Genomic DNA, 24,176 nt, shown 5'->3' with positions numbered 1-24,176 from the left:
TGTTGTAGTGCTGGTTTGGTGGTGCTGAACTCTCTCAGCTTTTCCTTGTCTGTAAAGGTTTTAATTTCTCCATCAAATCTGAATGAGATCCTTGCTGGGTAGAGTAATCTTGGTTGTAGGTTTTTCTCCTTCATCACTTTAAGTATATCCTGCCACTCCCTTCTGGCTTGCAGAGTTTCTGCTGAAAGATCAGATGTTAACCTTATGGGGATTCCCTTGTGTGTTATTTGTTGTTTTTCCCTTGCTGCTTTTAATATGTTTTCTTTATATTTAATTTTTGATAGTTTGATTAATATGTGTCTTGGCATGTTTCTCCTTGGATTTATCCTGTATGGGACTCTCTGTGCTTCCAGGACTTGATTAACTATTTCCTTTCCCATATTAGGGAAGTTTTCAACTATAATCTCTTCAAATATTTTCTCAGTCCCTTTCTTTTTCTCTTCTTCTTCTGGGACCCCTATAATTCGAATGTTGGTGCGTTTAATGTTGTCCCAGAGGTCTCTGAGACTGTCCTCAGTTCTTTTCATTCTTTTTTCTTTATTCTGCTCTGCAGTAGTTATTTCCACTATTTTATCTTCCAGGTCACTTACCCGTTCTTCTGCCTCAGTTATTCTGCTATTGATCCCTTCTAGAGTATTTTTAATTTCATTTATTGTGTTTTTCATCGTTACTTGGTTCCTCTTTAGTTCTTCTACATCCTTGTTAAATGTTTCTTGCATTTTGTCTATTCTATTTCCAAGATTTTGGATCATCTTTACTATCATTATTCTGAATTCTTTTTCAGGTAGACTGCCTATTTCCTCTTCATTTGTTAGGTCTGGTGGGTTTTTACCTTGCTCCTTCATCTGCTGTGTGTTTTTCTGTCATCTCATTTTGCTTATCTTACTGTGTTTGGGGTCTCCTTTTCACAGGCTGCAGGTTCGTAGTTCCTGTTGTTTTTGGTATCTGTCCCCAGTGGCTAAGGTTGGTTCAGTGGGTTGTGTAGCCTTCCTGGTGGAGGGGACTAGTGCCTGTATTCTAGTGGATAAGGCTGGATCTTGTCTTTCTGGTGGGCACGTCCATGTCTGGTGGTGTGTTTTGGGGTGTCTGTGGCCTTATTATGTTTTTAGGCAGCCTCTCTGCTAATGGATGGGGCTGTGTTCCTGTCTTGCTAGTTGTTTGGCATAGGGTGTCCAGCACTGTAGCTTGCTGGTCGTTGAGTGAAGCTGGGTCTTGGTGTTGAGATGGAGATCTCTGAGAGATTTTTGCCATTTGGTATTATGTGGCGCTGGGAGGTCTCTTGTGGACCAGTGTCCTGAAGTTGGCTCTCCCACCTCAGAGGCACAGCCCTGATGCCTGGCTGGAGCACCAAGAGCCTTTCATCCACACGGCTCAGAATAAAAGGGAGAAAAAATAGAAAGAAAGAAAGAGAATAAAATAAAATAAAGTAAGATAAAATAAAATAAAAAATAAAAAAATTATTAAGAAAAAATTTATTAAGAAAAAAATTTTAATTTTTAAAAATAAATTTTTAAATTTTTTTAAAATAAAAAATAATTAATATTTTAATATGTCAATATTATGACATAGTATGAGTGTGTTTCATGTTTGGTAATTGCAATCATTGTTGCTTTTGTTGTGGTCATCCATGTACAATGCTTGGTGTCAGTCTATTTATCTCTTGTAAAAATAAAATACAGTGTGTGTGTGTGAAAAAAAAAATTTTTTTTTCAATTTTTTAAAAATAAAAAATAAGAAAAAAATTAAGAAAAAATTTATTAAGAAAAAAGAAATTTTTTAAGTTAAAAAAAAAAAAAACGGACGGACAGAACCCTTGGACAAATGGTGAAAGCAAAGCTATACAGACAAAATCTCAGACAGAAGCATACACATACACACTCACAAAAAGAGGAAAAGGGGAAAAAATAATATATCCTGCTCCCAAAGTCCACCTCCTCAATTTGGGATGATTCGTTGTCTATTCAGGTATTCAACAGATGCAGGTACATCAAGTTGTTTGTGGAGCTTTAATCCGCTGCTTCTGAGGCTGCTGGGAGAAATTTCCCTTTCTCTTCTTTGTTCGTACAGCTCCCGGGGTTCAGCTTTGGATTTGAACCCGCCTCCTCTGTGTGTAGGTCGCCTGAGGGCGTCTGTTCTTCACTCACACAGGACGGGGTTAAAGGAGCAGCTGCTTGGGGGGCTCTGGCTCACTCATGCCGGGGGCAGGGAGGGGTACAGATGCGGCGCGAGCCTGCGGCGGCAGAGGCCAGCATGACGTTGCAGCAGCCTGAGGCGCGCCGTGCGTTCTCCCGGGGAAGTTGTCCCTGGATCACGGGACGCTGGCAGTGGCGGGCTGCACAGGCTCCCGGGAGGCGCAGTGTGGATAGTGACCTGTGCTCGCACACAGGCTTCTTGGTGGTGGCAGCAGCAGCCTTAGCGTCTCATGCCCGTCTCTGGGGTCCGCGCTGATCGCCGCGGCTCACGCCCGTCTCTGGAGCTCGTTTAAGCGGCGCTCTGAATCCCCTCTCCTCGCGCACCAGGAAACAAAGAGGCAAGAAAAAGTCTCTTGCCTGTTCAGCAGCTCCAGACCTTTTCCCGGACTCCCTCCCAGCTAGCTGTGGTGCGCTAACCCTTTCAGGCTGTGTTCACGCCGCCAATCCCAGTCCCCTCCTTGCGATCCGACCAAAGCCCGAGCCTCAGCTCCCAGCCCCCGCCTGCCCCAGCGAGTGAGCAGACAAGCCTCTCAGGCTGGTGAGTGCTGCTCAGCACCGATCCTCTGTGAGGGAATCTCTCCGCTTTGCCCTCCGCACCCCTGTGGCTGCGCTCTCCTCCGCGGCTCCAAAGCTTCCCCTCTCCGCCACCTGCAGTCTCCGCCTGCGAAGGGGCTTCCTAGCGTGTGGAAACCTTTCCTCCTTCACAGCTCCCTCCCACTGGTGCAGGTCCCGTCCCTATTCCTTTGTCTCAGTTATTTCTTTTTTCTTTTGCCCTACCCAGGTACGTGGGGAGTTTCTTGCCTTTTGGGAGGTCTGACATCTTCTGCCAGCGTTCAGTGGGTGTTCTATAGGAGCAGTTCCACATGTAGATGCATTTCTGATGTACCTGTGGGGAGGAAGGTGATCTCCGCGTCTTACTCTTCCGCCATCTTGCCCAGACCCCCATCACATTAGATTTGTCTCAGGTTTTATGACTAATGAATGCTCAATTTTATCAAGCACTGTTTGCAACTACTCAGCAGATCATATGTTTCTTCTCTTCTAACCTGTTAAAATGGCAACACAAACATAAATTTATTTTTCTGGTATTAAATCTTACATTCCTAGGATAAATCCAACTTGGTCATAATGCACTCTTGTTTTATTTAGATAGACAGATATCCTAATATCTTGTTTAGAAATTTTACATCCGTGTTCATGAATGGAAGTAACCTGGTAATTTTCTTTTATCATTTCTTCTTGTCTTGCTTTGGAATCAAAGTTGTGCTAACTTTGAAGAAGTTTAGAACATTTTCTCTCTCGCTGGTCTCTGGAAGAACATATGCAAGACAGAAATTTTCTTCCTTGAATGAATGGCAGAATTACTAGTTTTCTTTGGGGGAAAGCTTTGACTACTGTTTTTGGTTTTTTTTAAGATTTTTCTTTTTTTGATGTGAACCATTTTTAAAGTCTTTATTGAATTTGTTACAATATAGCTTCTGTTTTATGTTTTTTGGTTTTTTGGCCGCGAGGTATGTGGGATCTTAGCTCCCCGACCACGGACTGAACCTGCACCCCCTGCACTGGAAGACGAAGTCCCAACCACTGGACTCCCTTGAATACTGGTTTTAAGCTGTGATACTACTTTTGAGTTTTCTGAATATTCTAAGAGTCAGCTTTGGTGTTATTTTTCCAAGAATTTGTCCATTTCTGTTAAGTTTTCTAATTAGTTGGCTTAAAGCCGTTCATTATTCTGTCTTATGATCTTTTAAAATGTCTTTAGGGTATGTAATGATGTTCCCCCTGAGCCCCCTTCTTTTTTGCTCCTTGCTCTTGGTTATTCTATGATTTTTTTTCTTGATCACTATTCATTCGAGATTTATCCATTCCTCTTTTTAAAAAATCAATTCTGGCTTTGATAATGTTCTCTACTGTATGACTCTCCTCTGCATTATTTGTTTCCTCCTTTATTTTCCAGGTGCTTGTCAAAATTAAATTCCTGTGATAAATGGATATTGAAGTTGACAATTAATGAGATTTCTTATTTCGTAGTTGTACACATTTAAGACTCTGAATTTCTCTCCATGCACTATTTAGCTGCATTCTATAACTTTTTAATTTTGTTTCCACTGGGGGGAGTGACTGTTATAGTTATCAAAACTTTTATTCTAATAGTACACCTATCTAGCCTTTCCTTTTCCTTTTCCCTGTCCTTCTTTCCTTTACTATGACATTGATTTGTTAGGAAAAAACATCATGTATACTGTAGAAAGTCCCACTTTCTGGATTTGGTTGATTGCTTTCTCATGGGTCACTTACCTTGTTCCTGTATTTCCCATAAGCCAGTTAGATCTAGAGGTTTGATCTAAAGATTTTATGAGACACAATCTTTTTTTTTCCAATCAAGAATCTTTCATGGCCTGGTGCTGGGTATTTCCTACTTTTTTTTTGGTCAAGATCCTTTACATGTGAGGGACATAACGTCTGATTATCCCGTTTTAAATGATCTGAGATTGATCAAATTCCACAACTTGACATCAAAATTTTGTATTCATCCAGTTCAAGGTACTTCCTAATTTCCATTGTGATTTCTTCCTTGATGCCTGGATTAATTCAAAGTAGTTACATAACTTATAAACACATGACGCTTTTAAAATTACCCTACTGACAATTTTTAATAAAAATGTATTATGGAAAGAAAAGATGCTCTTTTATTTCTATCTTTTGAAATTTGTTGGAAGTTGTTTTAGACCTAGTATACAATTTTCCCCCCAAATATCCATATGTGCCTGAAAATGATGTGTAGTCTTCTACCACTGGGTGCAACAGGTTCCATACATCAGCTGGGTTAAGTTCATTCATTGCGTTGTTCAAATATTTTAAATCCTACCCAACCTGTCTGCTTCTTATATCAAGTAATGAGAGAAATGTTTAAAAACATCCCATTAAGACTACAAATCTGTCTACTTCTTGTAGTTTTGTTAATTTTTGCTATATGTATTCTGAAGCTATATTTCTGGCTATCCTATATTAAGATTATTAAATCTTCCTAGTGAATCGCTCACTTTACATTTTGAAGGGACTCTCCTGATTGCCAATAATGCTTTCTGCCTTAATGTCTACTTTGTCTGATATTAATATAACCGTACCATATTCACTTTGTTAAAATATGCATGATTTATCTTACTACAACTTTTACTTAGGTCCCAGATAAAACCCACATAACTAATTTTTTTTTTAATTTGGTCTAAAAATCTTCGGCTTTTAAGTGAAGCATTTAATTCATTTAGTACTTAATGTAATTGGTGCTATGTTCAGATTTAAAGCTACCCATCTTACTTTGTGCTACTTGTCCTACCTGCTTTTTGTTACCTTTCTTGCTTTCTTTGGGATAACTTTTTTTTTATTCCATGTTTCTCCTCTCCTAAGAGTTATTAGTTTTTAGCCTAGAAATTAAAACATGCAATTATCAATCAAGTCAATTAATACACTGTCTTTCTCCCAGAAAACAGAAGATCTCAGAACACAGCCTTCTTTCGTCATATATTTTAATTAAGGCCTTACTAATATTTTATACAATGTTTAATTCAACACATCCACATATTTGTCCCTCTCTTTACTCTTCATTCCATCTTATACCTCAGACCTTTATTTGGAATCTTTCTGCCTAAAGTAGAAAACTAAATTGTCTTCAATTTTCTTTACAAAGGGCTGATGGATTTTGTTCAACTAGATGTTTATTTTACCCTCATCCTTGAGTATTTTTTTTAAGTATAGAATTTATAAGTATAAACTGGCAGTTATTTTGAGAATATATATGATTTTCTGTTGAGAAAGTCAGCTGTCAGTCCACAGCTGCTCCTTTGAAAGAAATTCTTCCTCTGGCTGCTTCTAAGGTTTTTCTCTTCGTATTTGGGTTTATGCCGTTTCACTATGTGATCTGTCTGGGTGCAGACTGCTTTTTATCTATACTGTTAGAAATTCACTGAGCTTCTTAAATCTATCAACTGGTTTCTCATCAAAACTAGAAATTTTTCAGCCAGAAATTCCTTTACAAATATTACCTCGGTATCAATCTCTTTCTTCACTTTCTGGAGCTCTGATTTAATTATGTTAGATCTCACTCTGTCTTGCACGCCACTTAACCTCTCCAATATTTTCCATATCTTTGACTCTCAGTGGTGCATTCTGGAAAGTTTCTTCTGCCTTACCTTCCAGGTAACTAATTCTTTCTTCAGCTAAGCATAATTTGTTAAATTTTCCCCTTAGGTCTATTTGGCATAGTTTCGTTTCTGAAATTTCTATTTGGTTTTTATCTCTCGTTCCCTGCTTGTCTTCAAATATGTCTTTAATTCTTTAAACGTAACAAAAATCAACTGTTTTAACTCCGAAATTTGCGATATCTGAGAATTTTGTGGATCCATTTATGCTCTGTAGTTCTTATTCACAGTGCCATTTCCATGCATGTTACTATATTTTTCTTTTTAAAAAACTTACCTCGAGGGACTTCCCTGGTGGCTCAGTGGTTAAGAATCCGCCTGCCAATGCAGGGGACATGGGTTCGATCCCTGGTCCAGGAAGATCCCACATGCCACAGAGCAAGTAAGCCCGTGCGCCACAACTACTGAGCCTCCGCTCTGGAGCCTGCGAGCCACAACTACTGAGCCCATGTGCCACAACTACTGAAGCCCGGGTGCCTAGAGCCCATGCTCCGCAACAAGAGAAGCCACTGCAATGAGAAGCCCGTGCACCGCAACGAAGAGCAGCCCCCACTCACCGCAACTAGAGAAAGCCCGTGCGCAGCAACGAAGACCCAATGCAGCCATAAATAAATAAATAAATAAATAAATTTATGAAAAATTTAAAAAATAAAAAACTTACCTCGAGGTATATGTACATAAAGAAAAAACCACAGTTATATATCAATTATATTTCAATTTTAAAACTACACAAATCTTAACTATATTACTTGAATTCTACATCATATTTCATATAATTTTGGTTTTTTTTTTTTTTTAAACTATGCTTGGTTACTTGTGACGATGTACTGTTCTTTGTCCCTGAAAAATTACTGGTGGCAATTCCCTCAGAATGAAGGGGGACTTTCTCTACAGATGATTTGCCTTTCCTTCTGCCAGACCTTGGGAGTACTACCAGTCGGAAACAGGAACCATAATAAAAGGGTCCCTGGATCACCCAGGCAGGACAAATCTAACTGCCAATCAGTGTGAGGACTAAAACTATGGTCACAACTTGAAGAGTTTATTTTAATTAATTTCCCTTTTCTTGCCCTGCTCCAATCAACCCTACAAATCCCCTAGATATTGGAATTGGTAGACAGTTCTCTTTCACCCTTAACCTAATGATGAAGTTCTTGGGTACCATCTTCAAATGGAGTTGTTCTCTTTTTGACTCTCATTCTGGATGAACTCTAGGCCTTGAATTCTGTCCTCTTCACCCCCACGAAGTCCACCAAAACTAAAGCCCAAATTCAAACAGACTGGCAACTGCCCCTAGGGCAAAAGCTACTTCATCATCTACTTATTTCTTCGGGTTTCTGCTTTTTTTCTATAATTTGGCCTGGCAACTCTCCACTATCTTTTCAGCTCTTCATTCTTTAAGATTTTTAAAAATAATGTTTCCAAGATTTTTATTTGTTTTTATCAAAAGAGTTTGTCCAAATAACCCAATCCACCATTACTGAAAACAAGTCAATTTCCCCCTTTTATGACAACCATTTTGTAATACTTCTTGAAATTCAGTGATAATGTACATAAGCACAACTTTAAAAATAAATATAATTCCCTAATTGTACTTTCAATCCTATGAAAGAAATTAATTTATAATAAATAATATTTACTTCAAAATGTGAAGGCAATTACTATAATAAACAACATAATGAGGGCATCAGGTGCTTGCATCTATACACAGAATCACTGTGACTGTGGTGGTTACAACTGTAGACTGAGGGGAAGAGTGTTTAAGTCATCAATTACTGTACGAGTGGCACTGCCATCAATTATGTGATTTTCTGAAGTGGTAAAGAACTCTTGATAAAGTTCTGATTGAAAACTTTAATATTCCTCCAATTTACATGACAACTGAATTCCTGAAGCTTCTGGTGTACTCTATGAAAATAATGCCTCATACATAAAACAAAGTTAGTTTCTAAGCTCAGATCATTACGATCACTTTTTTCCCCTACATCAAAGTCCAGCAACTCATTCTAAGTCATGTGCTTATTTGAACAATTTTTAAATGTGCAGACTGTCTGGAATACTGTGGGATGGCTGACTTCCCTGGTCTTTGCTCATCAAATGCTAGTAAGTACCCTTTTCCCCCATCTTCGTAAAAACCAAAACACCTCGAAGTATTTAAAAGCTTTCCTCTGGGGAAGAACTGCCCACATGCAAACCCTCTGGCTATAGAAAACACAGAGATGCACCACCAAGCTCTCCCTTCATGGAAGGAATTGCTGCCCAGCTGTGAGTACAGTCAGCAGACAGCCTCCAAATGTCACCTCCTTCAAGGTCTACCTCAACTGCAGCCCACATCTAGTGACCAAACAAGGAGAGGTATAAAGGCCCAGCCGTTCTGGCTCAATGTGGGACTCTGATAGGCAATCTCTCACTCCAGAGCTCCACGCTGATAGGCAAAGGTTTTGTGAAGCCTGCATCACAATACAACTTTGTTGTCTGCTCAGTCCTGCACCGTGCCTCTTCCTCTCGCAGGTATTGATTCCTAATAAACATCTTGCACTGCAAAAAATGTCTCAGTATCTGCTTTCAAAGAACCCAACCCCCAACAGCGGCCTAGTATAACATCTGACTACCAAGTCTTTCTCTAAACATTTTTTGTTTGACCTCTTCCCATCTTGAATCTACCCTACAAACACTTACCAACTCAATCATCCTCAAACACTGCTTTTATCATTTTTTATTTTAAATCTCCACTTTCATCCCACGGCATACAATATAAAGTTAAAATTTTTTTCAGTCTATCACTATTTTCCACAATCCAGTGCCATCAAATTTAGCCAAATTTTATTTTATACAATTCACCCAACTATACTCAGATTGTTGTGTTCCTTCAACAAAACTACCTTATGTATTTCCATCTCTAATTTTTTTCAAATTCTATTCCCACTGCCTATTACATCCGTTTTCCTTCCTTCTACCTGCCTAGGTTAAACACTAACTTCCATCAAGACCTTATTAGCCTATAACAACCTTCCATGTCTGAACTCCTCCTGCATTTATTCTTCTCCATCACCAGCTCTGACACTTAATTACATAATGCCACGTGCATGTCCTCATACTCAGTTAAGAGTGTTCTTACCTTTTAGAAGTCTTTTTTTCCCTCCAAAAGAAATCTTAAGCACAATTCCAATACATTAACTTACGAAGTGTAACTACTTTGGCTGCAGCAGAAACTGCCTCCTTAACCCCCCAAACCTTTCACTGAGCTCTTCCTTGCCACACTCCCCATCCCTGAGAAAGTCTCCGAGGTAACCTTACAGCACCCAGGTGTTCATTTCTAAAGAGGAAAACAAAACCAAAAAAACCCTAGTTTTACAGGACTGAAGAACTCAGGGCTTCAAAATAATTCGGAAAACAAACTGGAAAGCTGTGGTTAAGAACAAAAGTCTAGAGAAGAAAACTGCCACATTTCAGGTGAGTGAGAACTATCTGGACTAAGAGCACTGAAAAAGAATGCAATCATTTAAGTAGGATTAAGTACTCTTGGTAAGCAATGAGAAAATAAACATGAATCCCACACGAGCCTTGACTACTTATCTATTTTACTGAAATACAGCTGATTTACAATGTATTAGTTTCGAGTATACAGCAAAGTGATTCAGTTATGTGTGTATGTGTATACATATACATAATATATATATATTATTTTCCAGATTCTTTTCCATTATAGGTTATTACAAGATATTGAATATAGTTCCCTGTGCTATACAGTAGGTTCTTGTTGTTTACCTATTTTATATACAGTAGTGTGTATCTGTTAATCCCAAACTCCTAATTTCTCCCTCCCTCTCCCTCTCTTTTCCCCTTTGGTGACTACAAGTTTGTTTTCTATGTCTGTGACTCTATTTCTGTTTTATAAATAAGTAAGCCTTGACTTTTAAAAGGTCTAGAACTGTACTGATCAAGGTAGCCACTAGCTAAGTGTGACTAAATTTAAATTAATTTAAATCAAGTAAAATTTAAAAGCCAGTTCCTCAGTCCTACTATACACATTTTGAGTACACATAGCCACATGTGGACATACTGGACAGCAGGGAACATTTCCATCATGACAGATATTTTGACTGAACAGTGCTGGTCTAGAGGGAGTAGACAGATACCAACAAAAAACCTATAACACAATGTAGAAAGTAAAATGATATAGGTATACCTCAGGATGCTATAAAAGCACAAAGTAGAAGCACCTAACTAGGCCTTGGAAAGAGGTTAAGGAAGGCTTCCTACAATAAGTGAACTAAGTCTGAAAGGTTTGGGGGATGGGTACGGGGAAGGAATCTATATTTCAGGCAGCAGGAAAAGCATGAGCAAAGACAGGTCAAATTTGGAGAGTTTTTAAACGAAAATAACAGGATAGCAATTGCTTCACTATACAGTATAAAAATTAGACTACAAAGGTGGGGATGCTATTCTGCATAGACAAAACAATAAATATTCAAAAAATTTCAATAAAGAAAGAATTATTTTTAAAAAGAAAATTAGCAACCAGACCTCTCCAAATTTAGCTTACATTCATAGCAGGATAATGGCAGATACTTCATGAACAAGTAATAATTCATGTTCTATTTCCCAATGCTTCTATGTTTGTGAGTCAAAATGAGAATGACTCGTATCAATTATTAAATTGCTTTGGAAAGTTACAATGAACTTTGACCTGAGGACAAGTTAGGAGGCCCACAATGCTGTCTGCACATCAGCAAGTAAAATATTAAGTAACATAACCTAATATTGCCTGTCAATTTCACTATTTGTTCCTAGTCCATTCGCTCTCACATGCTCCCTAACAACTTTTAACACCTTCATCTTTCTCCTTACAACACCATATCCCCAAGACTTACTCTTCACTGATAACCTTGAGTCTTACTTCACCAAAAAAAAAAATGAAGCGACTGGAAGAGAACATGTACAGGTCCCCAGCATCACATCTATCTACCTATCAGCATCACTATTCCACATATTCTCCCTTACCACTTATTATCAAAGATAAAGTGTCTATGCTCCTACTGAGAGCCAACCCTTTCACTTGTACACCAAATCCCTCTCCCTTTTGCCTCTTCAGACATTGCTCCAGCAATTCTTCTCTCTCTCTCCTGAAATCACATTTTTACTCCGTAATGGTTCATTCTTACAATACATGCCCTTATTTTTTTCATCAAAAAAAAATTCCTTGACCCCATCTCCTTCACTACCTATGGCCCCATTTCTCTTTTCCCTTTATAGGAAAAGTATTCACTATCTTCACTTCCCCTCCTCTTCTCTCTTAGTATCACTCAATCAGAATATCTCTCTCAGCATCTTCTTGTGTAAATCATCAATACCACCAATACCTTAACTAGAGTATTAAATTCTTAGTCTTTATCTTACTTAACCTAGCAGCAGGAGGAGAAGGATCAAGAGTTGCCAGTGAAAAGCAAGCAGCATATGAATGGCTATGACATAGAATAGTTATGACTTTATGACTAAACTTTTCTCTCAAATAGCCATCCATGATAACCAATAACCAAAAGTTTGATTCATAAATTCATATAGAAACTTAAATTAACTGCCAAACTCAGTAGTAGAAAAATCATCTGCAATAAAGAGTTATCAGAAGTTACACTGAACTAAATTCTTATGTATAATGAGACTTAAGATTGTGTAATTTATTGTTAACATGAGAAGACATGGGCAGGAAAAACATATGGGTAGAATATTTCAAATCTTAGAAGAAAGCATGTAAAAACTCAGATGAACACTTTCAGTGGTTGTAAAACAGGAATGTAAGGACTACACTGAATCATAATGTCTTTCCTATCTGAAGTTCTCTGACACCATTCCCATGGAAGTATAGTAATATAATGTGTAAGAAATGAATTCTGAGTTATTTAGGAATAATTCACAATAGTTCTTTAACTTTTTATAGTAAAAAAAAGCTACAAAGGCAATAATTGTTTGGGATTCATAGAAAAGATAGGATTTTTAAAAAATAATAAATGGGAATTAAATTACCTTCATACAACATTACCAGAAATTATGCTAATAAGAACACTTTAAAAATAAAACTCTTAAATTAGTAACTGTTGGGGTTTTTTCCCTCCATGCTACAGACAGATTTCTAAGTAGAGAGTATAAACTTTAAAACAGATGAAATGGGATTAGATCCAAGGTGACAAAACAAAACAAACAAACAAAAAACAGCGGTTCTAATAACTATTTACAATGTTACTGCTGGACCTAGTAATCCCCTTTAATAGAGCACATCCATAAACTCAAACAGAAATTTACTTTGCGGGCTTCCCTGGTGGCACAGTGGTTAAGAATCTGCCTGCCAATGCAGGGGACACAGGTTCGAGTCCTGGTCTGGGAAGATCCTACATTCCGCGGAGCAACTAAGCCCGTGAGCCACAACTACGAGCCTGCGCTCTAAAGCCCGCGCGCCTAGAGCCCGTGCTCCGCAATAAGAAGCCACCGCAATGAGAAGCCCGCGCACCGCAACAAAGACCTGATGCTGCCAAAAATAAATTAATTTAAAAAAAAAAGAAATTTACTTTGCAAAATAAGTTCTGTAATGTAGCAAATACAGTTTAAAAATCCTAGGTCAATGGAGGAACAACCCCAAGCAGTATTTTAAACTGTTTCAAAATACTTACCTGTTTAAAGGTAAGTGACTAATTCAAAGCATCCTAAAATTTTATTTAATTTAAGCTGTTCTGGAAATAAAAAGTCAAATTTTTCTGGTGTTATTAACTTAAAGGTTATATATTTAGTGATAGAAAAAACGTAAAACAAGAGTAGAGTATTTCTTAATTTAAACACAAGGCATCTTTTACAATAAGGAGATGCATACTTTTTTTTAAACACACTAATTTTGGAACAACAGTTGAAAATAGTCTCCAAAATGTTATGGTTCTCTCTCCCTGTAAGTGCCATTTCCAAATTTGCAAGGTAGCCAAATACAATTAGAATACTACTACTTACAACATGAACGAAAGCCTGAACAGTATATACCTTCCCAATTGTCACATGACTCTGTACTTGTCAGATATTCAAGACTTACGCTCATTTTTTTTTTTTTAAAGATTTATTTATTGATTGATTGATTGTTATGTTGGGTCTTCATTTCTGTGCTAGGGCTTTCTCTAGTTGCGGCAAGCAGGGGCCACTCTTCATCGCGGTGCGCAGGCCTCTCACTATCGCGGCCTCTCTTGTAGCGGAGCACAAACTCCAGACGCGCAGGCTCAGTAGTTGTGGCTCACGGGCCTAGTTGCTCCGCGGCATGTGGGATCTTCCCAGACCAGGGCTCGAACCCGTGTCCCCTGCATTAGCAGGCAGATTTGCAACCGCTGCGCCACCAGGGAAGCCCTTACGCTCATTTTTAAGACTTAAGTCTTCCTTCCTTCATGACGAAACTTAAAAAACAAAAAAAAATCAGGCAACATGTTCATAATTCTTAAGCAAAAATCATAAGTAGAAATATCATTTTATATTGTAGGGAAGCCCTCCAGGCTAAGCAGTGCAAAGCTACTACCACTGTAATTTAAAACAAGGTAAAGGGTCCTATGGGTCCAAATGAAAAAGGCAGAAATATGACCAACCACCATCATATGCTTATCCTTAGTAACAACAATTTAATGATGTCTCTAAGCGTAATAAAGGTGCTAATTCTGGAACATCACAGAACATGACATAGGTTTCAAATGGAAAAACTCATGCTGAAGATGGAAAATGACACAGCTAGTATTATAAACTAGTATCCCCCACCACCTGATTGACATTTTCCATGACTTTTTTGGTGAATAAATATCTTAGCATATTCACTTTCACCTAAACGTATCTTGATTACAGTTAACATTTTTGAAATATGATGAAAAAAAAAGACATTATTGACTTTTTGGTGCCACCTATTAGGATATCGCCTTCATTTCTTATAAAAAAGTTAATTGTGGATGAAACATGTTTCTTTACCTGCCACTTTTCACAACCTCTCCACCAAATGATTCAAGATAGGGGTGTGTTAACTATATACCACAGTGAGTCTTAAGCTTTTTTTGAGTAGAAGACACCTTTAAGAACTGGAAGCAAATTATGAACCCTGTCCTTTCAAAAGACAATAGCACAAAAAATTTTAAAAATCAAATTTTAAAGTTCTAAAAATCCTATGAACTGAATCTACCTAATTTTAAGACTGAACTATAGGGACTTCCCTGGTGGCGCAGTGGATAAGACTCCGAGCTCCCAATGCAGGGGTCCCGGGTTCGATCCCTGGTCAGGGAACTAAATCCCACATGCATGCTGCAACTAAGAGTTCACATGCCAAAACTAAGAACCCCACATGTCGCAACTAAGGAGCCAGTGAGCTGCAACTAAGGAGCCCGCCTGGTGCAACTAAGACGCAGCACAACCAAAGAAATAAACAAATATTAAAAAAAAAAAAAAAGACTGAACTATAAAGCAATCAAGACAGTGTGGTACCAGCCAAAGAAGAGACATATACGTCCATAAAACAGAGTATAAAACTCACAAACATAATCAACTGATTTCAATAAAAGTGCCAAGGTAATTCAACAGAAAAAGGTTAGTCTCTTCAAAAAAGGTGAAACAACTGGACATCCATACGAAAAAGAATGAACAAACCTTAACCCTTACCTCACAATACATATAAAAAATAACTCCAAATGGATGACATACCTAAATGTAAAAGCTAAAACTGTAAAACTTCTAGAAGAAAACATGGGAGAAAATTTTATGACCTTAAGTTAGGCAAAGATATACTGGGTAGGACAAAAAAAGCATGAAACCTAAAAGAAAAAATTGATAAATTGGATTTCATCAAAAATAAAACTTCTACTCTTCAAAGGGCACTTAGGAAAATGAAAAGACAAGCCATAGACTGGGAGGCATGTGCAAAACACATATCTGATACAAAGAACTTGTATCTAGAATATATATATAGTACTCTTACAACTCCATAATAAGAAGGTAAATATAGAATAAAAAGATGTGAATAGATACTGCACCAAAGAAAATATATGGGTAGTAAATAAGCATATATACAGATGTCCAACATCATTAGTCATTAGGAAAATGCAAATTAAAACCACAATACTGCATACATACTAGAATGGTTAAAACTAACAAGACTGACATGACAAGGATAGAGTTTGGAACTCTCATTCATTGTGGGTGGCAATGCAAAATGGTTTCTATTGCTTTAGAAAAGTTTGGCACTTTCTTATAAAGTTAAATATCAATATATACTCACCATACGACCCATGAGTCCAAACTCTAGGTCCTTACTCAAGAGAAATAAAAACGAGTGTCCACACAAAACCCGAACCCAAACATGTATAGCAACCTTAATAACTGCTGAAAACTAGAAAGAACCCTACTACTCATCAACTAGTAAATGTAGAAATAAGTCATGCTACATCCACACGATACTACTAAGCAATAAACAGAAACTAATTACTGATACATGCAACAACATGGGTGAATCTCAAAAATATCAAACTAAATGAAAGAAGCCAAATACATAAGACCACATACTGTATGATTTCATGTATATGACTTTCTGGAAAAGGCAAAGCTAGAGATCAGACCAGTGTTTGCCAGGGGCTGGAGGTGGGGTGGGGAGGAAAATGAATGCAAAGAGGAACTGGGGAACTTTTCCATCAAAAGTTCTATCTCTTGATTGTGGCAGTAGTTACATGACTATATACATTTGTCAAAACTCATCAAACTGTGTGTTTAAAATGGTACATTATAGTATGTGTAAACTATATCCCAATAAACCCGATTTTTAAAAAGCAGTTATGAACTTTCTATAGAACTCTAACCCACACCTTAATTTCAGAACCTCAAATATGATATACTTAGTCTCCCCTAGACCAGGAGTCTGAAAACTTTGGCCCATGAACTAAATATGGCCCACCACCTGTTTTTTGTACAGCTCACAAACTAAGAATGGTTTTTACATCTTTAAATGAAAAAAAAAAGAATATTTCATGACACATTCAAATTTCAGTGTCCATAAATAAGTTTTATTGGAACACAGTCACACTCATTCATTTACATATTGTCTATTAGCTGCTTTTACGCTGCAATACCATTTTTGAGTCTGTTCAGTCCTTGTGACAGAGACAGAGCAGTCAGACCCACAATAACTAAAATATTTACCACTTGACCCTTTACACAAGTCTGCTGATCACTGCCTTAAACACAAGTTGTTGAAATTTTCTACACAGATTATTACACTTAGGAAGATTCATGTCAGCACAAATCTCCCTTCCATACACAGTAGCTCTAAAATTTTTACAGCCATTAAGCCTTTTTTTTTTTTTTTTTTCAAGGAAACCAACATGTAATGCAGATAAATGAAGAACTTCAATAATTAAGGTGTAGTGGGACTAAATAGAGACTTCAGGTAACCTCTGAAGAAAGTCCTTGATAGCCTCAAAACTGTTTTTCCAACTGTCTGTTGCAACTAGGTGGTTGTCAATTTAATAAATTGATTTTATGAGTAGCTTTAAAAAAAAGAGAACTGAATGGTATAGAAAAATCAGAGTGCACCATATCTAATAGGGTTTCATTCACTAATTACTAAAAAAAATTTTTTTTAACTAAGGTATAGTTGATTTACAATATTATATTAGTTTCAGGTGTACAACATAGTGATGTAAAAATTTTACAGATTATACTCCATTTAAAGTTACTAGAGGGCTTCCCTGGTGGCGCAGTGGTTAAGAATCCGCCTGCCTATGCAGGGTACACGGGTTCGAGCCCTGGTCCGGGAAGATCCCACATGCCGCGGAGCAACTAAGCCTGTGCGCCACAACTACTGAGCCTGTGCTCTAGAGCCCACGAGCCACAACTACTGAAGCCCGTGCGCCTAGAGCCCGTGCTCCGCAACAAGAGAAGCCACCGCAATGAGAAGCCCGCGCGCAACGAAGAGTAACCCCTGCTCGCCACACCTAGAGAAAGCCCGCACGCAGCAATGAAGACCCAACACAGCCAAAAATAAAAAAATTAAAATAAATAAATAAAGTTACTATAAAATATTGGCTATATTCTCTGTTTTGTACACATTAACTCTTTCACTGAGTATGTATGTGCCAGATGAGGATTTAAAAAATGTACAAAACAGACAAAAACTGCTTCATGTATATAGGTATTAGAGCAACTCAAAATCTGTGTTTCTTACAGTGCTAATGTGTTTTTTAAAAACGGTGCTAGAGCTCTATAGTAATTGGAAAACCACCGCCCTACGGTACATTTGTTCCCAAAGTGCTGTCAATAACTGCAGCTACATTACAAGAATGAAAATGATGTTTCATTTGATGTTACAGAGCTTCCAGAAGATATAAAGTTAATTGAGTTCAGAGCAATTTTTATATTCTTTATCAAGGGCATTCCCAGGACCCAGAAAGAAATGTAATGTTATTGAGCGTCACTTTCCCTCTATAAGCATAGTCCTGATATGGGAAGGAACAAGAATAATAGTTTTTTAAGACCAAGAGAAAACATGGAGACCAAAATAATCTCAGAGGGTAGAGGGGAAAAAAAAAAAACTGCTTACTGTTAGGGTGGAGGCTGTATTAAAGAGTTTCTTCTGACTACCCTGCTAATTATGCATAACAGCAAATTGGGTTGGTAGACAAAAGAAAGCTGAAAAATAAAAACTACCTCCCAGAACATGTCAATGTCTCTCCACCAAATATTTAAGGAAGGAATGGAAGAAATGAGGCTAGATTTTGGTTCTTATATTAAGTATCTACAACATTATGGCTACAAAAGCGCTGCTTACGAAACAGAAAAGCTCCTCAACAGGCTCATCATTTTGAATTCAGAAGTTGTATAACTATTGCTGATCCTGACTTTACAGAATAACCAATGTAGATGAACTGGACAAAGAGAATGAGTAAAGGACTTAAAACAATTCAACTTTTGAGGAAGACAAAATCCAGTAAGAGCCACTGACCATAAAGGCTTATTTCAAAGATAATTTGAGGCAGAAATATAGGAAGCATAGGAACATACTGAATTTCATAAAAGAGGATTATGACACAAAATGTTCACTAAGTACTCAGCTAAATTAATATCAAGATGTCAAATTAAAAAAATGCACTTTTGCATTTCTAAAGGAGAAAAACAGCTTTATGGTTGGAGAAACACGAAGAACACTTAAGAGCTGTCTCATTCTTTAACAAGGTAAGCGTCACGTCTTAGAAAATGCTAACAAAGCAGTGTAGCCTGCTCCCTCCCTTTCTTCCCTACCATTCATAGAACATAGGTTTCCAGTTGTTAAGACCCGATCAGCTTCCTAAACAGGAAAGCCAGAGACAGGGAATCAAGATAAATCAGACTTCTCTAGCCTGTTATCTTAATATAATTTTTCTGGCCTATTATCTAAATACAATTAAATCAAGTTTGCTTTCAGGTTCTACTACATTCAAGGATTCAAGTACTCAGTTCCAACGTTCCTTTCTTAATCCGTTTACTGACAATCAATTCCTTTAATAGTCAGCATATATAAGTGACTGATATCAGAAAAATTTCTAAATAAAGGAAGAAGTGAGCAGATGCCTAAAAGAGGGAGTTTATTAAATGATAAGAGAGAAAGACTACAGAAAGGGAACGCTAGAAACACCAAAGACAGTTACTTTATGGTTTTACCTAACAGGCATGTTTTGTCCACCTTCGAATGTATCTTAACAAGTATTAACAGCAATAGCCAGAACTGCAGAAACACAAAGTTTAGTGGGCCTACCACTTTTTAAAAGCATGATGTAATCCAACCTGGTTTGGCATGATTCATAAAGATGTGTTTTAATACAGTGGACCTCATTATAAAGGATATTCCATCCCAGAATACTACTTAGTCGATGCATTATTATAATTATACAGCTTAACTAAGATTGGTGATAAGAGACCTTGAAAACAATACAATTTTAATTGTAATGCAATTGTAAGAGGCACCCTTCTACAAAAATACAAGAAGAACAGTTAATAAACATCACACCCTGGCATAACACATTTTTTTAAATAAATGTATTTTTATACCATATGGTCACATTGTCCCTTATTATACCATATTGTCACAGAAAGAAAGTAACATCAGGGAAATATAAATGGTCAGAATTAAACGTTTAATGCCAAAAGTATAAGCACATTTATTTGATAAATATTTAATAAGCTCCTGTCATTTACCAGAATATTCTATTTTGAGCATCTACAAAGTAATACTTACAAATACAGGACTTGAAATTTGTTCACTTCCCAACGTAATTTTAAAAACTAAATCTACATTCTGTGTTCAAGATGTTTGATAACAAGAATAAAAAAATTAGAAACAACCTAATATAAAAAAATTGTTAAAATCACAGTGTATCTGATAAGTAAAATGTTCTACTACCTCGCTAAGTTTAAAAATATTACAAAACCACATACATTACACAAGCATAAAAAAGGAGTATATGGATATAAACTAAAATGTTTATAGTAATTATATCTTAGTGGCAAGATTACAGATAATTTTCTAAAACTTTTTGTACTTACATTTTTCTAATTTTTCAATAATAAATGTGCTTTTACTCTGAGAAACTTTTTAAAATCTGTATTTTCAAGTAAGGTAATTCTTTAGACACATTTTTTTCATTTCTTTCCATACACTTGACAATTATATCTCTTTAAGTGCATAGAAGACAGTTCAATTAAAAGACCACAGTGCATTTCAGTTTCCAGTGGATAAACAGATACCAACTTCAAACTTAAAATTATTTCTTGGAGTAACTTATTCTACCATCCATAACACTGATACCTATATTAGAAAGAGATTCATTTTTAACCCTTTACTCCCCCCTCCCCCAGTCAAATACATTTATTATAAGTTCCTGTAAGAAAATATGGAGGAAAAACTACTATTCATCATTAACCATTAAAACCTGGGTGGAGGAGGCAGTGGGAAACACTTCTAAGTAATTAAAATTAGTTGAGCATCCTGGTTTCAAGAGATACTAATAAGCTTTCCAGTTATTGCCAATTTAAACTTGAGGTTTAAATTCATCTAGCCTAGAGGTTCTCAAGTATTGATACATGATAACTGCCCAGGAAGTGTGCCAAATACAGAAACTCATGGCCCTAGCTCTCACGTACTGAATCAGAATCTTCAGAGAGTAGAGCTCAAATAATCTGGCCCTTTCAAATAAGGTAGCAGACATTGTACTTAACAAAAGGCTTCTCTATATCATTACAAACTGTTCTAATAACTCTGAAACAAAGTTCTCAACGAAAACAATTATAATCAGAGAATTACGATTTCATAACCCATGCCCATTAATTTACCCATTCTTCTAGATACAATTCAATAAAACCACACATGCACTACAGAGTAAAGCAAGCCTAGAGGCACCTGTGCAGAGTAAGACAAAGGCATATCCGATTCAAGGAAAAAATAGACAGCAGATGTGACCCCTAGTATTTATCCATTAAAAACAATGTATCCTAAAAATAAATTTCCATGTCAACGGAACAAAGCTGTTTATAAATAAGAAGGAATGTGGAGGTGTGGGGAGACAAGAGGAAGCTTCAGCAAGTAAGTACCAAAAGCCAGGAAACAAGGCAGAATGAATGGCAAATGGGGACAAGGAAAACAGAATAAACTAGGAAATGGAAGAAGGAAAGAGTGCTATCCTTAAAATCCAAGAAGTTGGGGGAAATGAACAGATATTAGAGGAAACTGATCTGAGCAGAAATGCAAACAGAAAAGTAAGCGGAAAGTGGTGTAAAAGATATATATATTCATAAAAGATATATATATTCATAAAAGATATATATATTCATAAAAGATATATATATGTATGTATACATGAGACATTTAGATGAGATCAAATGATGGTACAGAACACATCTTGGGCATAGATGGAAGTGGCATAAGAGAATGAAAAACAAATATTATTGTGAACAAACTGATACTGAAGAGAGCAACCATATCTAATGAATTTCCAAAGTAAAGATGATGAAGCAGGAAAAAGAATTGCATTGACAGAAGAACGAGACGTTATGAGAATTGGGAAACAAAATGTAAGTACTGTAGTAGGAAGGAAAGAACTTTGAGCAAAGGCAACGGAGCAAGTCACATTATCTAATCAATAATTGTAAAGCACAGTTATTATACCATATATTATCTCATTATTTGTAAAGTACAATAAAGTGTATTACTTTATGTAATACAATACCAAACACTAAATGTAATAAATTTTACGTAACAAAAACCAAAATGTAAATAAAGTCATTTGACAAGGTGATAAGAGGCTAAATAATGTATGAGAGAAGCAAGGACTAAAGACGAAAAAGTAAAAGAAAAAAATTGGGACAAAAAGGAAGACAACGGAAAGAAATCAATCACACCTATTAAGAAAAAAAAAAAAGGGTAGGAATAAACAAAGAGGTGTGGATGCACAATGGAAGTGCAAGTGAAACCTGACGGAATCTTGACAGCTTCACGATTCAGAAAGTAAGTAGCTCCAAAGCGTTCAGAAGGATTTGTGACGATAACAACGTTAGCGAGCGGTGAAATGAACTAGAAGGCCTCAACAGGACTAAGATAAGAGAGGTGCAAAAATGGTCTTAAGTAGAAGCTGAGGTTAGAAGGCAGGCAGGTCCGACCACTGGCAAAGGAGCGGGGCGGCAGATGGAACTGGGATGGGGGTTACTGGTCGGCGACAGAATACTGACAAACATTAGGAATCGGGGGCCTGAGACCGGGATGGGAGAAAGAACGGAAACAGTGGCATTTAGGGTTGAAAAAGTAAAGACCATCCGCTGGTTAAAACAGGTGAAGAGCAATCTCCCCTAACAAGTAGAGAAGTGTAAGGGCCTGAAAAGAGGCAGAGTCAGGGAGAGTAGAGAGGGAATGATCGCCGCATCATCACCGTGACCGTGTGATAATTACATACAACGCTAACTCGGGCTGGGGTCCCGGCCCCGGCTACTGACCGACATCTTCCACCCAGATGCCGCCGCCAGCCTCCCCCGCCCCCCACCCAAAATAAAGAAAACATCCAGCAGACGCGAGGCTGGCTACCTTCAGCCAGCCGTGACCTTCTCGGACCAACCCTGAGTCTCGCCCCCTATTGATAGCCTCCTGCTCCACCACCGCTGCCCGAATCCCTCAAGCCCCAAGTGCGGGCCAGGGAAACCCCCCTGGGCCATTGTGTGTGTTTACGTAGCGAGGAGCTGCATGACGGAGAGGCACAGGAGGGGAATGCCCGTCTCCCAGCCCGCAGCGCCCAGAAGGGAAGGTGGCTGAGGGCACCAGAGCCCCCACCGCCACCTCTCTCCCCAAAATAAACACCAGCCAGCCGAGCCCCGAGACGGGAGGGGTGCAGGGCGCGCCGGCACTCACCTCCTCGGGAATGGCCGGGTCCGCAGCCGAAGAGGCCGCGGCGCCGGCCTCGGGCTCCATGTCCCCGTTGAACAGAGCCTGGCCCTGCTCCGCGCCGCCGCCGCCGCTCAGCGCCGCCATCTTATAACCGAGAGCCTGGCCCCAGCGACCGCTACTGGGCGGGGAGGGGGAAGGGAGGCGGAGGGCGGGGGGAGGCGGAGGCGGAGGGCGGGGGGCGGCGGGGAGGGACGGCCCGGGCGGCGCCGGCGGCGGGAGGGCGCCTGGGCCACCTCGGGAACCGGCCTGCTGCCCCCGGCACGGCTGAGCCTGAGGGGATTGGGGGAAGGACGCTAGGCGGGGGGCGGGGGCAGGGGGCGGAGACGACTGGAAGTCGCCGCGGCAACGGCGTCACCCGCGTGTCACGGTCGTGACGTCACCTGAGGTGCGTGACGTGATCCTCGGAGCGCCCTGGCGCCGTCGTCAGGGGAGGGTACCTTCCCCGGCTGTCCACCCCCAGCTCACACGTTTCCTCCGCTCGGCCGTTTCCATGGCTCCGATTAATTCTCTTCTCCTCCGTCCTAAGCCTGTTCTGTAATGTAGGATTTACTAGAAGAGGAGGATGGTGTTCGAGAAGAAGTTGAAATCCTAGAGGGAGAAAGACGGGAAGCCCATACTACTTGTGTTATTTCCATTATAACGAACGTCTCCGTGTCATAAAAATAAGACTTGAAACCCCGAGGTTGCAACAGTCAAGCAGAATTTAATAGAAATATATTTAGGGGGCTTCCCTGGTGGCACAGTGGTTGAGAATCTGCCCGCCAATGCAGGGGACACGGGTTCGAGCCCTGGTCTGGGAAGCTCCCACATGCCGCGGAGCAGCTGGGCCCGTGAGCCACAACTACTGAGCCTGCGCGTCTGAAGCCTGTGCTCCGCAACGAGAGGCTGCAATAGTGAGAGGCCCGCGCACCGCGATGAAGAGTGGCCCCCGCTCACCGCAACTAGAGAAAGCCCTCGCACAATAACGAAGACCCAACACAGCCAAAAATAAATAAATAAATTTATTTTTAAAAAAAAAGAAATATATTTAGGAAAAGCCAAGTTACGAGAATGATGCTTGGATCCTTTTCATTAAAAGATTTGGCCTGTTAAAGTGGGTCTAAATGGAAGTCTAAAAGCTTTTTTTTTTTTTTTTTGCTTCATCGTTCAGGAATAAAATGTTTAGTCTATTTTTCGTTTTCCAGATTCATTCAACAAACGTCAAAGGTCGCTTTCTATGTGCTAGGGCCTGCACAAGGCACGGAGCATTCTAGACATTTGAAGCATCCAAACTTGAATCATTTTTATTTTTAAGAAAATCATTCAAAATATTTTAAATACTTTTGTCCTGCT

At 38.7% G+C, this 24,176-nt stretch overlaps 1 protein-coding gene across 8 annotated transcripts in view; it reads right to left on the bottom strand.

Moving 5' to 3' along the window:
* Nucleotides 1-23,106, bottom strand: part of BRAF (B-Raf proto-oncogene, serine/threonine kinase) — a 158,848-nt gene extending 135,742 nt beyond the window's left edge. For 4 of the 8 annotated variants that reach the window (XM_059933215.1, XM_059933218.1, XM_059933216.1 and 1 more), the window contains exon 1: nucleotides 22,809-23,103. In XM_059933215.1, coding sequence (XP_059789198.1) covers nucleotides 22,809-22,928 — 120 coding nt within the window. In that variant the 5' untranslated portion in view covers nucleotides 22,929-23,103. Of the gene's footprint in view, nucleotides 1-22,808 lie in introns of all 8 variants that reach the window. The other 4 variants (XM_059933212.1, XM_059933211.1, XM_059933219.1 and 1 more) reach the window with 3 other exon arrangements.
* Between the last annotated feature and the right edge of the window lie 1,070 nt (nucleotides 23,107-24,176).

This window comes from Balaenoptera ricei, chromosome 9, assembly GCF_028023285.1.
Source record: "Balaenoptera ricei isolate mBalRic1 chromosome 9, mBalRic1.hap2, whole genome shotgun sequence".
NCBI lineage: Eukaryota > Metazoa > Chordata > Mammalia > Artiodactyla > Balaenopteridae > Balaenoptera > Balaenoptera ricei.
The sequence above is the reverse complement of the archived record's forward strand: the minus strand, read 5'-3'. Positions and strand labels throughout refer to the sequence as shown.